This window comes from Phaseolus vulgaris, chromosome 11 (assembly GCF_000499845.2).
Source record: "Phaseolus vulgaris cultivar G19833 chromosome 11, P. vulgaris v2.0, whole genome shotgun sequence".
NCBI classification, from domain to species: Eukaryota; Viridiplantae; Streptophyta; class Magnoliopsida; order Fabales; family Fabaceae; genus Phaseolus; species Phaseolus vulgaris.
The window spans coordinates 1,947,709-1,963,278 of NC_023749.2; the positions used below are offsets into that span (position 1 = coordinate 1,947,709).

Genomic DNA, 15,570 nt, shown 5'->3' on the forward strand with positions numbered 1-15,570 from the left:
GAACGACCGACCGTCAAGACCTTCCCTTAGACCTTTTGCCCGAACTTTCCAGCCTTCTTCTTTTTCACTCAGTCCCAAGACCTGAGACACCATTTTGATCCAGCTTTCTCTGCTAAGTCCTAACATCCACCTCTCACTCTCCATTACAACATTCAGCAGCAAAGTGGTGATGTTGCACCCTCCACCGTGGCATACGAATGCCTTTGTTCACCATCAAACTACCATGACCCAGGTCTGCTCCCATCATACTTCGTCGTCCTCCACTGAGATTTGAGTGACTTCAGGCGCTCCATGCTGGGTATAAGTATCTCAGTGCTTTATACCAGCACTTACACAGATGTACCTGCATAAACTTCAGCAAACATTAGATAAAAAGCCTCCCTCCAATCCACCTGCCAAACTACAACCTCTCTACCATCCAATCCCCTTCCATGTAAATTAGGACGACTCTTCACAGATAAGAAGGCTTTGGATAAACCCGATTCAAGGAATCAGAGGACCTTTAGAAACAATAGCGTAGCAGATTTAACCACACAGTACTGGTAGTGAAAAAACACATCCACTCTCAGATTGCCCAGGATACAAATGGTCCAGACCCTCTCAAGACTCTTAGAACCATAACAGAGGACAACATCAAGATCAGACAGGATGTGGCATTTTACTTCAAGAAGCTCACACAACCACACGAACCTAAAACCTTATTGCTCCATGTGCAGTATGTAACCCCTGTAGCTACCCGGGTTGTTGCCATCACATTCAAGCACAGCACAGCACAAGATTATTAACATACGTGCCAAACCTTCCTACTGTGAAAAACCTGACCAGCTATACAGGGAACCAAGTCTGATGCAGCATTTTACACTACAAATGAGCTTCCTAGAACTCAAATCAGATTCGCACCAAAACCACCTTCTGCCATCAAGAGCAGATCACTACTTAATGCTTCTTGGATATTCTGGCAAGCCTCATTGCTGCTCTTGTTATTACCTCCTCTGCATATAAAACTGATCCTGCAGCCCCAAACTCCTCTCCTCAAGAACACCTTCGAGCGTCCGTCACTTAAAACTTCTGATACAGATGAGGGGATTTAGGATCCAATCGGCCAGAGAATAAGACCAGCGGTGACCTCTGTGCTTCAGCCATTGCCATGCTTTGAGTTGGGCCATCGAAAAAGTCTCTTCCGCATCAACAACACCTTGTTTGAAAACAACCGAATTCCTATGCTCCCAAATGCTCCTTACAACACACGCCCAAACTCCTTTCCACACGAGGTTTTGTTGGCTATTCAGATGAGGCAAGAAGAAGTTTTCGAAGTGCATCATAAGGACGTTGTGCTGCACAAAAGAGATACCGATCCATGTAAAACATGATCTCCACACTTTCTGGGCGAAGGGACATTCCATGAAAATGTGTTGGCAAGATTCCTCCTTTGATTGACAAAGCTCACATAAGACTGTGTTAAGCATCACTCCCCTCCTCCTCAAATCAACTTTGGTTGGGATTCTACCTAGGAGGACCCTCCAAGCAGTTGTTATAATATTGGGGAAGGCTTTGATTCTCCATAGCTGCTCGAAAACTTCGTGGCGTGGACTACTTACCTGTTTGGCTAAGCAATCATATGCAGAAGGGACAGAAAAGGATCCCGAGCCATCACACCCCCACGTCTGAACGTCCTTATGACCCCTTACCGGACTAACTCGGGATAGGAGATGGACAAGGTTTGCTTCCAACGGTGATTCCCATTCATACCTATCCCTTCTCCACCTTAAGTTCCACCTCCAAACGGCGCTTACCCACTCCCCAACCTCACTCACCGTTAGGCCTTGGACCAAGGACAAGGAGAACAACCTTGGGTAGAGGGTTTTGAGATTGGTATTGCCAATCCACACATCCTCCCAGAAGTTCACTTTTTCACCACCTCCTACCTTCCATACAAGTTGATTTTTGAACCACCCTCCTCCTTCTCCCTCTGTGCACACTTTTATCAAATCTCTCCACCACCATGATTGGGATTTGACTGGACCAGTCGAGCGATCCAGATTCATCCCATACTTTGAGATCAACAAATCTTTCCACCTCCCCTTTTCTTCCGATACCATCCGCCATCTCCATTTGGCTAGGAGGGCGATATTAAACATCCGAATATCTCTGATCCCCAGACCACCCTCCTCCTTCGGTTTGCAAACAATTTCCCAGCTAACCCAGGGTATCGACCTCTTCTCCTTCCCCCATCCCCACAAGAACCTTCGCTGGATGCTGATAATGCTCTTATATACAGATTCCGGTGCTTTGAAGATAGAGAGATAGTATAGCGGAATCGCAGAGATAACCGACTTGATAAGGCAAATTCTCCCTGCCATTGACAGAAATCTACCTTTCCAGACATTGAGTCTAGCTTTGAGCTTGTTTAGCACCGGTTCCCAGAACTTCACCTTCCTTGGATTCCCCCCCACTTCTAATCCAAGATATTTAAACGGGACTCCCATCTGGGCACAACTCAGTGTTTTTGCATAGCTTGCCAGAGCATAGTTATCCACATTCACACCTGCTATCTTTGACTTATGGAAATTTATCTTTAAGCCTGATGCTAATTCAAACCCCCTTAGGATCGCCTTCACTGCCACAACATTACTGTATGACGCTTCACAAAGAAAGAGGGTGTCATCTGCGAATTGCATGATGCTAATCTCCACCTCTCCTCTACCGAACTTGACGCCCGATAACAAATTGGCCTTGTTCGCTTGCCTAACTAGCCCTGCTAGGCCTTCAGCGACCACAATGAAGAGGAACGGTGCTAGCGGGTCACCTTGCCTCAAACCTCTGGATGGTTTGAATTCCTCCGTAGGGCTCCCATTAACTAGAACAGACACAGAGGCTGATTCCAAACAGCCTCTTATCCACAACACCCACTTCCAGTGGAAACCCATTTTGTAGAGCATATCATACATGAACTCCCACCGCACCGAGTCATATGCTTTTTCAAAATCCACCTTCAAGCATATCCCGCTCCTCTCTCGCCTTCTGAGGTCCTCTACCACCTCATTGGCCATGAGTACACTATCTAAAATCCCTCTCCCCTTTAAAAAAGCAGATTGGCTTTCGTCAATAACGGAGTTCAACACTTTCTTTATTCTTTCAGCCAACACTTTCGCTATAACTTTGTATAGAGCCCCCACTAGTGAGATGGGTCGGTACTGCTCCAACGAACAGGGGTCCTTCACCTTTGGAACCAAAGCTATGAAGGATGCATTACAGCCCTTAGGAATAGACCCTGTATCGTGGAACACAGCCAAGGCCTTAACAAACTCGTCTTTTAGGAACTCCCAACTTTCCTTGATAAAGTTAAAATTGAACCCATCGGGTCCTGGGCTCTTAGAACCTTCACAGTGCCACACCGCGTCCTTGACTTCATCTTCCTTGAAACCAGAAGTAAGAAACAGGTTGTCTTCTGGAGATATAGTTTTGAACTCCACTCCATCAAGTCTAACCCCGAAATCCCTTGTTGCTTTAAACCTGTCCTCAAACAACTTCTTAGCCTCTGCTCGAACCGTAGCAGGCTCCTCACACCACTGACCCCCAACCTCAACACCTTTTACTTCGTTTCTGAGCCTTCTCCATCTCAAAGAGGAGTGAAAGAATTTTGTACACGAGTCACCATACTTGAACCAACAAGCTCTAGCTTTTTGACTAATGAGGGAGTCTATCTTTCTGTCAACCTCCCCTAGCTGACTCAGTAAATCCAGTCTCTCCATCCTCCCCCTACCCTCCGAGCCTCCATCCTCATCTTGATTATCAAAAGCCTCGATTTCACGCAAGATTCCATCCTTAGTTGTATTGAGATTGCCGAACACTTCTCTATTCCAGATTTTCAAATCCCCTTTGAGCAGCTTCAGCTTACCCTTAAGGTTCAAGATGGCGTTCCTTTCGGCTGGATAAGCTTGCCACTTTCCCTTCACCATCCCGTTGAACCCTCTATCCATATGCCAGGCATCGATGTTTCGGAAGGGTTTGGGTCCCCAGTCCTTATCCAAGGCCTTCACCACCAAAGCACAATGATCGGACACTTCCCTCTGTTGGACATACTGTTTGCAGTTTGGCCATATACTCAACCACTCCTCGGTGACAAGAATTCTATCAAGCCTGCTCATAGCCGACCCATTTGCTCTAAACCACGTGTAAGCTTTCCCTACTATAGGAAGGTCCAGAAGCATATTAGATTCAATAAAACAATTGAGTGTGTTACCTAAACATGATTCTTTATTTTTTACTTTTTAAGTGAAATCATCTTTGATATAAGCTGAGTATAATTTTATTTATATATTTCAAGTTTTAAGTGTATGTATGAATAAATTTACTATTTTAATTGAAATTTATTTTATTTGATTTATTTTAATTTTAATTGTTATTTAGGTTATGTACTGGCTAGTAAACCGACCGACCGAAAGACCGAAAGGTTTTGAGGTTTTGTTGCTAATAAAGATAAACCGACCGACCGAAAGGTATCCTATAATAGAAGTGTGTAAACAATAAATAAGGTACAGAAAGAAGGTCCAGCAGGCCCAAAAGCTAAAGAGAAAGCCCATTGAACAAACTCTATAAATATGAGGCCAGAGCAAGAAAAAGGTAAGAATATTTTTCACCTACAAAGCTTAAACCGCTATCTGACTTTGGCATCGGAGCAATTTTCAGGTACCACCCACCTGTCAGAGCGAGAGGACCGAAAGTCTTGACCAAGAAGAGAGGACCGAAAGTCTTGACCAAGAAGAGAGGACCGAAAGCTTTGACCTAGAAGAGAGGACCGAAAGCCTCGACCCAGTCGAGACGACCGAGAACTCCTGCCGAGACGAGAAGCTGTGGTAGACCGAAGGATTTGTCTTGTCAATCTGTTGTGAACGTCTTGGCTCCTTTTTGTAAGAACAGGTTAATTTTATGTTTTCAATCAAATAAGACGGTTTCTTTAGTGGTTATACGTATCTAATAGGAATGTCTGACTATATAATCAGTATGATTTGTCTACCGCTGAATAGCTCGAATAATGCAAAAAAATCTAAGTTGTTTATCTGAATAAAAAACGAAATTGAGAAAAATAATCAGATAATAAAATTTACAATATATCTTAAATATATTTGGAAGTAAATCACCCCAAAGATACAAGGTATGCATGCAATTAAATGGGAAAATTCAATGATTCTTGAAAATTGGAAATAAAAAACTGTAAACATAATATAAACTGTTCCTGCTAGGGAGATGGGACCTAGAGAACTGTTGAAGTCTTCTTCTCCTTCCTTCGGTCGGGCAGGTGACTGGGTGATGAACTGGGGTTCTTCTCGGCACTCGGCACTCGGCACTCGGTCGTCTGGTGAACACCGGATGGTGGGGGTACCTGCGAAGGCACTCCGACGCTCAAGTCAGTAAAGCGGGCGGTCGGCTCTCAGAGTGATAAATGTCAGCTCTCAGAGTGATAAAATGACATACCTTACTCCTGGAAATGAGTGCTATTTATACTATTCTAGTGGGCCTACCTTGTTGGGCCTGTTTATCGAGGTGGGTACCGCTTAGGATTGCATTACCTAATTCTTGATGATGGATTAGCTTCACTGATCTTGGTTTGAGCGTTAATTGAAATGGGGTTCGGCCGTCGGCCAAATACCCGTGGTCTCGACATCTCAGTCGTTCGGCCAAGACTCCAAAGGGCTCGACATCTCTCTCGTTCGGCCAAGACTCCAAAGGTCTCGACATCTCTCTCGTTCGGCCAAGGCTCCAAAGGTCTCGACATCTCAGTCGTTCGGCCGTTCGGCCCAGTACCGGTACACTTGCCCCCCAGGCTCAAGGGCAGATGTGTTAGATATGTCCGATGAGTCTTTAATGATGGGTGTCGGTCGGTTTCCCTTGATCGTGCGGCTATTCCATTTATCGATGTGTGACGTGACCCTCGGTGTGATCAAATAAGTTGGATTTGGGCGGTCAGCCTTTTAATTGTGATTTTAATCGAACAAGAATGGGCGGTCGGCCATTTAATTGTGATCTTTAATCGAACAACTAAGGATAGGTGGCCAGCTATTACTTGCGATGATAATCGAGCAAGTGTAGGTGGCGATCGGCCGGTACTTGCGATGATAATCGAGCAAGCGTAGTGGGCGGCCGGCAATTACTTGCGATGATAATCGAGCAAGTGTAGGTGGCGATCGGCCGGTACTTGGGATGATAATCGAGCAAGCGTAGTGAACGGCCGGCACTTGCGATGATAATAGAGGGTGTCAGATATGTCCGATTAGTCTTTGATGATGGGAGTGGGTGGTCGCTTCGTTTTTCGAGGTGTGACTTGACTAGGCGGCGTGACATGATTTCAGACTGCGCGACGTGACGCGCATTGATGAGGGGTTTTTTGGGCGGGGGTTTTTGTGGACCGTTAGATCTACTGGATCCAATGGTTGAGATTGGTTTGTTGTTTCACGTTTTGAGGCCCATGAGCCCTATATATAGAGGTCCACCAGTGTCACATTCTTGTTTTTTCTATTGGAGCGAGCGAACTGGTAGCCCAGAGAAAGTTTAGTCATGTCGAGCCGGTCTCGGTCGGCATCTTCATCATTTGGTCGAACGCCTTCTCCCACCCTTGGGTCGTCTTCCTTTTCTTCCTCTTCATCTTCTACCACCGGCCCTTTATCGGTTAGTTTGGCTGGGGCGCCACTCATGGTAGAGGTGGTAAGGGGTGAACACCCGGTTAACGCGAGGTGGATCTTAGCTGGGTGGATCCTAAGGTTGCGGAGTTCTCGTCCGCTTATGATACTGAGAAGTCTGTGGCCAAGTTTTTGGCTGAGTACCCCCTTGGCTCCAGCTCCCGAACGACCGAAGCTCCCTCATGGATATGTTGATTTGTTCGGCCGAACGACCGAACGACCGACACTCCCCCCTCAATGTTCGGCCCGTCGTCCTTACTCAGGAGCACTCCATCTCCTACTTCCTCTTTTTTTTTTTGATCAGCAACGAATAAATAGAATAAAATGAAACACTTTAGGGGTGTTCCAACCCTTATACAAAGACCTCCTAATTAAGCATTTAGCAGTTAAAACAAAGTTAAGCGGCTCCCCACTTAACTCAAAAACTTAAAGCTAGGGTACATCATCGCGTCTATATGATAACCTGGGGTAACATTTTCCTTAAGCAGTAACATAGCCATAAACTGGTAGAAGAAGAACGACCGAGTGGTCGAAACCTACGGAAAGATGGCCGAACGACCGAGATGACAAGGCCCTCGGGGACATGGCCGAACGACAGGAATGACGAGACCTTCTAGGACTTGGGCGAACGACCGAGAGGTTAAGACCTTCCCGTACGGCCGAAAGTCCAGACCTACTCTATGACCTTCTGCGCAAACTTCCAGCCTTCTTCTTTTACTCCAAAGCTCGAACCTCCAGCAAAGTCTTTTATGCAGTCCCAATACCTGAGGCTGCATAACACCAGCATGACACAAGTCCTAGAGATGATTTGTAGAACCCCAAGTACACCTCCAGAAGCTATTCCTACTGCAACCCCATTCTATTACTAAAGTTACATCAGATTTCCTTTCCCTAACCATCATGCACTCATCAACATATAAGACAAGCAGGCCTCCCATTTCCTACCTCGCTACCTCACAACACTGATTTAAACAACATAACAGAACAGAACACATAACAGTACACATAAAACATAACAGCTTCTACTAAAAAGAACAGAGGTACTACACTGACTTAAACAATCAGGCTATCCCTTACAGCTCCATCAGTCTCCTACTTCCTCTTGGACTAGCGAATGGGATAACCCATTGCCAAGATGGGCCATCCGGTTTTCTTCGTGGCCCAAAAAACCAGAGGGTTCGTGCTGAGTGCAACTTAACTCCTCATCCACAACTAACTTGGCTACGTCAGCCCGAGGGTTGGTACTATTGTGCGAAGCTGTTTATTGTGCGAAGCAGTACCGGTTCTCTATCCTATATAAGTCGAGACCAACATCGTCTACTACCAGTTTATGGCCATGTTACTGCTTAAGGAAAAAGTTACCCCAGGTTATCACATAGACGCGATGATGTACCCTAGCTTTAAGTTTTTGAGTTAAGTGGGGAGCCGCTTAACTTTGTTTTAACTGCTAAATGCTTAATTAGGAGGTCTATGTATAAGGGTTGGAACACCCCTAAAGTGTTTCATTTTATTCTATTAATTCGTTGCTGATCAAAAAAAAAATTGTGCGAAGCTGTGGGCCCGTGGCTACAGGTTTTCAGGATCGCCGCTTCGTCAGAGGCTATCTGATGTACTGTTTCCACATTGGTGAAACTCTTAGCACTGACCCTCTGACTGACTAGACCCTTAGAGGTTGCTTCCCCTCGAACCAAGCCTTTTGTCGTTTTCTCTTGACCCTCACCGACACCTACCACCTCCCTTCCGATTTGGACATCTTCACCGTTAACTTCACCACCGATCACCTCCCCCCTATGCCACTGCCTTATCCGACCCCGAACTTTTCCTTCCTCTTCACAACTATTCACAGAGGCAGTATCCTCTACATAGGTTTCCGACGAGGAAACACTATCCGAGGAGCCAACATCATCATAGATGCACCTGCATGAACCTCTATTCCCACATATAACTTCTTCTTCTATAAGGATACTATAAAGATTATTGTTGATCTTCATGTCTGCCGCCATCCTTACACTCTGACTCTTTGGCATCCTGACTTGAAGAATAGCATACTCCAAGTTCTCCCATAGGAGAGTGGCTTTGCCGATAGACACTATTGTTGCCTTATCTCCCACCACTTTAGAGAAGCACTCCTTGTTCCAGAGAGAAAGGTAACTTTTAAGTGCGTCCTTGAAACGAAAAATAAAAAACTCTGTTTTTTCAGTAATAACGGGTTTAAAAAATTTCATAAAAATATATTGGAAATTAGTTTAATTAGGATTCAATTTTCAGGAAATTTGTGCCTCGTTCGGCATCAGAATTATCATTACTTTAATGCAATCAGAATTATTTATGCCTCGTTCGGCATTAGAATTATCTTATTACTTTAATGTAATCGAAATTATTTATGCCTCGTTCGGCATCAGAATTATCTTATTACTTTAATGTAATCGAAATTATTTATGCCTTGTTCGGCATCCGAATTATCTTATTACTTTAATGTAATCGGAATTATTTATGCCTCGTTCGGCATCAGAATTATCTTATTACTTTAATGTAATCAATTATTTATGCCTCGTTCGGCATCAGAATTATCATTACTTCAATGTAATCGGAATTATTTATGCCTCGTTCGGCATCCGAATTATCATTACTTTAATGTAATCGGAATTTTTTTGCCTCGTTCGGCATCAAAATTATCTTATTACTTTAATGTAATCAGAATTATTTATGCCTCGTTCGACATCAGAATTATCTTATTACTTTAATGTAATCAGAATTATTTATGCCTCGTTCGGCATCACAATTATCTTTACTTTAATGTAATCAGAATTATCTATACCTCGTTCGGCATCAGAATTATCTTATTACTTTAATGTAATCAGAATTATTTATGCCTCGTTCGGCATCAGAATTATCTTATTACTTTAATGTAATCAGAATTATTTATGCGTCGTTCGGGATCAGAATTATCTTATTACTTTAATCACATCAGAATTATTTATGCCTCGTTCGGCACACGAATTATCTTATTACTTTAACGTAATCAGTATTATTTATGCCTCGTCCGGCATCATAATTATTCAGAATTATTTATGCCTCGTTCGGCATCACAATTATCTTTACTTTAATGTAATCAGAATTATCTATACCTCGTTCGGCATCAGAATTATCTTATTACTTTAATGTAATCAGAATTATTTATGCTTCGTCCGGCATCAGAATTATCTTATTATTTTAATGTAATCAGAATTATTTATGCCTCGTTCAGCATCAGAATTATCTTATTACTTTAATGTAATCAGAATTATTTATGCCTCGTTTGGCATCAGAATTATCATTACTTTAATGCCTCGTCTTGACCTTTCGGTCGTCCGTCCAAGTCCTCGAAGGTCTCGACATCTCTGTCGTTCGGCCAACTCTCCGAATGGTTCGACCTTTCGGTCGTTCGGCATGTAGTCGAATTTTTTCTCAATTAACAAGAACAATACCCAACTACTAACTAACTACGTACACAAATACCATACCTACCACACATCAAGCAACCAAGATTCTCATCACATACAAACTACAATTGTTTTGGTGTTAGAATTAAGGCTAGTTGAAATATTGCGTAGATAGATAAAAGAAATTGGGGCTTTTTTTTCTCTCTATAATTCAACCAAAATAAAGGAATAAATAGCCACGGAGGTCATTATCATATTGAACTGAACTCGTTTCATAAGAGAATGTTACTTTCTACAATCATACTGCAATTATTATCATTATTTTAATTTTTTTGAAATGTGAAGATGAGAGCAAACCTTATTCTCATTCAATGTTACAGGCAGCAATAAGTGCAATTTGAATGCAAATGAGAAATTGAGATCCTAACTAGTAATCGGAAAAAAAATCGGTACCTTTACATACTGAGAATGAGAGGTTGAGAAGTGCACCGTCACCGTCAAACCCTCGCAACGTTCAACCAAGAAACAGAGAGAGAAAGATGGATGATTTTGGAAGGAAAAGAGAAGAATGGAGGAAATTGGGGATTTAGGGCACGCTTTGAAGTAAGGACATCAATGCTAAACGCTCTCAGAGCTTTTCCAACAAGGGTTTAGTTTTATAGATGTTATTTATTTTTATATAAATTATTATAAACAAGATTGCTTAATTATTAAAAATATAGTATTTTAAAATAAATGTTTTTTTGACCTGAAAAAATAATTGGAATCCCCTAAAAGTAAATTAGGAAGTGCAATTGCAATTTTATATTGGAATCAAATTAATAGTTAAATCTTATATGAAAACATGTGGCTCACTAAAAAAAGAAAATACATTGAAGATGCTACAAATTTAATAGTTAAAAAGGAAAAGTATATTGATAATATAAACTTTTTACATTGATAATGCATAATAAATTTGTTGGCTTTTACTTTTAAAACTATAATAACGATTATTTGTGACTATGAAGAATGATGTCAAATTATCATTTTCTCTAGTAAAACACGATTAAGTTTTAATCTCACAAATTTCCTGAAAATTGAATCCTAATTAAACTAATTTCCAATATATTTTTATGAAATTTTTTAAACCCGTTATTACTGAAAAAACTGAGTTTTTTATTTTTCGTTTCAAGGACGCACTTAAAAGTTACCTTTTGTTAAAGCTAAAAGAAATTATAAAGTAGAAGTTATTTATCCTTTTTTTATTTTTGAAAATTATTTTTAGCTTGAAAGTGGTTTGATAAATTTTTTAAAGAAATTATAAATTTTATGAAATATTTTAAACACAATAAAAAATACTAAAATATAAAAAAAGATTTTAATTATTTTTAATAAAGATTAACAAATATTATTTGTACTGGGCCGACCGAAAGCAATATATTGGGACGACCGAAAGCTATGAAAGAAAGCAATATATTGGGACGACCGAAAGCTATGAAAGAAAGTAATATATATTGGGCCGACCAAAAGCTATGAAAGAAAGTAATATATATTGGGCCGACCGAAAGCTGTGAAAGAAAGTAATATATATTGGGCCGACCGAAAGCTGTGAAAGAAAGTAATATATATTGGGCCGACCGAAAGCAATGGCCCGACCGAAAGCTATGAAAGAAATAGAATAGAATGGAAATTATTATTAAGCGACCGAAAGCAACGGACCGACCGAAGGCAAAAGCCTATGCCCAATTAGGTCCAAATATGCGGGTGTATGTAGTAAAGGCTTGATACAAAGAGAAAACGTCCAAATAACTTCTGGGCCCAATAAAAGAGTAGTATAAATACAGGGTCATCCTGAGAGGTGAGGTAAGTGAAAGAGACTCTGACATCTTTTCAAACTGAATCTAACTTTGGCATCGGAGCACCTTTCAGGTACGCACACCCGTCCGTGAGAGGAAGCCGAGACTAAAAACCGAAAGATCATACCGAGAAGGGAGTTTGGAAGCGCTGGCCGAGAGGTCGATCTGTGGAAGCCGAAAGAAGTGTGTTTCTAGGCCCTTGTAAGAACATTTTGGCGCCCACCGTGGGGCCGAGAAACAAGATGAGCGAAGGAGGAGAACATCCCAGAGAACAAGAAGATTGTCAGAACGCCATGACTATGGCTATGTTAATACAATTGCAAGAGGAATTTGAAACACTGAAGAAGAGTAATGAAGAGGAGTTGAGCGTGTTGAGAGCTGAGAATGCTAGCATGAGGCAAAGATTGAATGGAGAAGCCGTGTTAAATGCTTCTCTTGAAACTTTTCCGCCGAGAAATTTCACAAATGAAAGAGAGAATAAGGAAGAGAGTTTCGGGGTTACACAAAGGAAGATACCTGAGACTTCCGATGTCGCTGTGGAAACGCCAGCCAGAAGACACCCGTTTTCTGAGACTATAATAGAGACCCCGTTACCTGACAATTGGAAGAGTCTAACAATAGAGAAGTATGATGGGAGCACAGATCCGGATGAACATGTTGCAATATACACAACTCAAATAAGTCTGTACACGTGGAACGACGCCATTCTATGTAGGGTTTTCCTGACTACCTTGAAAGGAGCCGCTTTGAGCTGGTTTACCCGGCTACCACCCTTATCTGTTGATTGTTTTGACACTTTGATAGAAAAGTTTGGAGCTCAATTCGCTACAAGCAGACCACATCACTTAACATCTATAGCTCTCGTAAACATAAGACAAGAACAGAATGAGTCACTGCGAGCTTTTATGGAACGCTTTGGAAGGATGGCTTTAAGCATTAGAAACCTCAGTCCGGAAGTTTCTATGCATCATATGATAACTGCCTTGAAACCGGGACCATTCGCCGATAGCTTGTGCAAAAAACCGGCCGAAAGCCTTGATGAATTAAGACGGCGTGCAGCAAAGTTCATGCAGATGGAAGAGTTAAGGGACTTCAGAAATCAAGCAAGGATGGACGTGAAGAATGAGAGGAAAACAAATGAAAGGGAGGCAGGATATCAAGGCAGACGTTTCAGAGAGGAACCCCGAAGCCGAAAGTTTCAACAATACACACCATTGAGCACAACTCGGACCCGAATACTTCAAGAGGCGATGGCAACCGAAGTAATGCCGCCACCAGCAAAAGCACGAACCCCAGAGCGGGCTGACCGAAATAAACATTGCCAGTACCATAAAAATCATGGCCATCACACTGAAGAATGTATAGGCCTGAAGGACCGAATTGAAGAGTTAATCCAGGCGGGACAACTAAAACGCTTTCTGGGAGTCAGAAGAATGAAGGCCAGTCAAAGTCCAGAACAATATGTCAGAAATAGAGGAGAAAAATTTAGAAGAACGACTGATACACAAAACGACCGACAGGAGAGAAAAGCAGAAAGAAACGAAAAAGGAGACCTAAGAAGTGGACGAAGTCACCATTCCCAAGAAAGAAGGAGCCGACAACGCAGCTTGGGAAGGCCGGTTCGGGGGTTCGTCAATACCATTTCTGGAGGTTTTCCGGGAAAGGACGCACACAGTACCATGACTGTCAACCATGTTTTCAAAACAAGGAGTTTGCCGCCTATGTTATTTACTGATGAAGATTTCCAGGATATTGACCCTGATCAACGTGACCCAATGGGGATAACAGTTGAAATTGCCAAGTACGCGATAATGAAAACTCTTGTAGATCAAGGCAGTTCAGTTGATATTCTGTTCTGGGAAACCTTCCAAAAGTTATATCTGAAAGAACAGGACATGGTCTCTGTGAAAGAGCAAATAATTGGGTTTTCAGGTGAAAAGGTTGAAACCAAAGGATACATTGATCTGCCGACAACTTTCGGTAGAGGAAATGCGACGAAAACAATTACAATCAGATACTTGGTGGTAGATACTCGTACTTCTTATAATGCCCTCTTGGGAAGATCTTCGTTAAATGAGTTAGGAGCTATAGTGTCGACACCACATTTGGCAATGAAATTTCCCACTGAATGGGGTGACATAGCAACTATATGTCAACCAAAAGGCAGCCAAAGAGTGTTATGCGACCGGATTGAAAATGGTCCAAGAGCCGAGAGTTTCGACCCGAAGAACGAGAGCAAGAAACATGGTTGCAATGGTAGACTTGGATCCCAGAATGAATGATGATGAACGAATGGAACCAAGAGAAGAAATTACATCGCTTCAATTAGGCGAAGATGAAACCCAATGTACATACATTGGGGGAAGCATGCCTGAAAAGATAATTGACGATTTGGTAGCAGTAATAAGAACGAACAAAGACTTGTTTGCCTGGAAGGCGTCGGACATACCGGGAATTGACCCTAACATTGTTTCTCACAAATTATCTGTTTGCCGAGAAGCCAGGCCGATAGCTCAGAAACGGAGGAAGTTGGGAGAAGAAAAACGAAAGGCTGCTCTTGGAGAAACCGAGAAATTGTTACAAGCCGGTTTCATTAAAGAAATCCAGTATACGACCTGGTTGGCGAATGTAGTACTAGTCAAGAAGGCAAACGGAAATTGGAGGATGTGTACTGATTATACAGATTTGAATAAGGCATGTCCGAAAGATTCATATCCATTGCCGAGTATTGACAGGTTGGTTGATGGGGCATCGGGCCAAGCCATGATGAGTTTTTTGGATGCTTACTCCAGCTACAATCAAATACAAATGTATGAACCCGACATCCCGAAAACTGCGTTCACCACCGATATGGCCAACTACTGCTACCAGGTCATGCCTTTCGGTTTAAAAAACGCTGGGGCCACATATCAAAGACTGATGGATACGATGTTCAAAAAACAAATAGGAAAGAATATGGAAGTTTATGTGGACGATATGATCGTCAAGTCACAGGCGGACGATAACCATGTACAAGATCTTGAAGAAGTATTTGCTCAGGTCAGGAAGTATAACCTGCGATTAAATCCAGAAAAATGTGTTTTTGGAGTCAAAGGTGGGAAGTTCCTTGGTTTCATGTTGACTAACAGAGGAATTGAAGCAAATTCAGATAAATGCGAAGCAATAATGAATATGAGAAATCCGGCAAATCTGAAAGAAGTTCAGAGGTTGATGGGAAGGTTAAATGCATTGGCACGGTTTTTGCCCACACTTGCCGAAAAATCAAAACCAATATGTTAAGGAAGGCCGAAACATTCACATGGAATGCACAATGCGAGCAAGCTTTTGCAACCATTAAAGAGACAATAGCAAAGCCTCCCATCCTGGTCAAACCTGTGTCAACTCTGCCTATCATCGTCTATCTCGCTACTTCTCACGAAGCCATAGGAGCAGCCTTGATACAGGAAAATCCGGAACAAAAACCGGTATACTTCGTGAGCAGAGTCCTTCAAAGCGCCGAAACCAGATACCAACACGTTGAGAAAATCGCCCTAACTCTTGTATACGCAGCAAGACGACTCCGGCCATATTTTCAGAATCACCAAGTTATTGTCAGAACCGATTGCCCAATAGCCAAAGTATTGAGAAAACCTGAAC

General features: G+C 42.2%; 1 protein-coding gene across 1 annotated transcript; it reads left to right on the forward strand.

Annotated features, from left to right (window-relative positions):
• Positions 1-12,227: 12,227 nt before the first annotated feature.
• Positions 12,228-14,216, forward strand: LOC137821858 (uncharacterized). Its single transcript, XM_068626646.1, has one exon. The coding sequence runs from the start codon at positions 12,228-12,230 to the stop codon at positions 14,214-14,216; it is 1,989 nt and encodes a 662-aa protein (XP_068482747.1).
• The last annotated feature ends 1,354 nt before the right edge of the window (positions 14,217-15,570 follow it).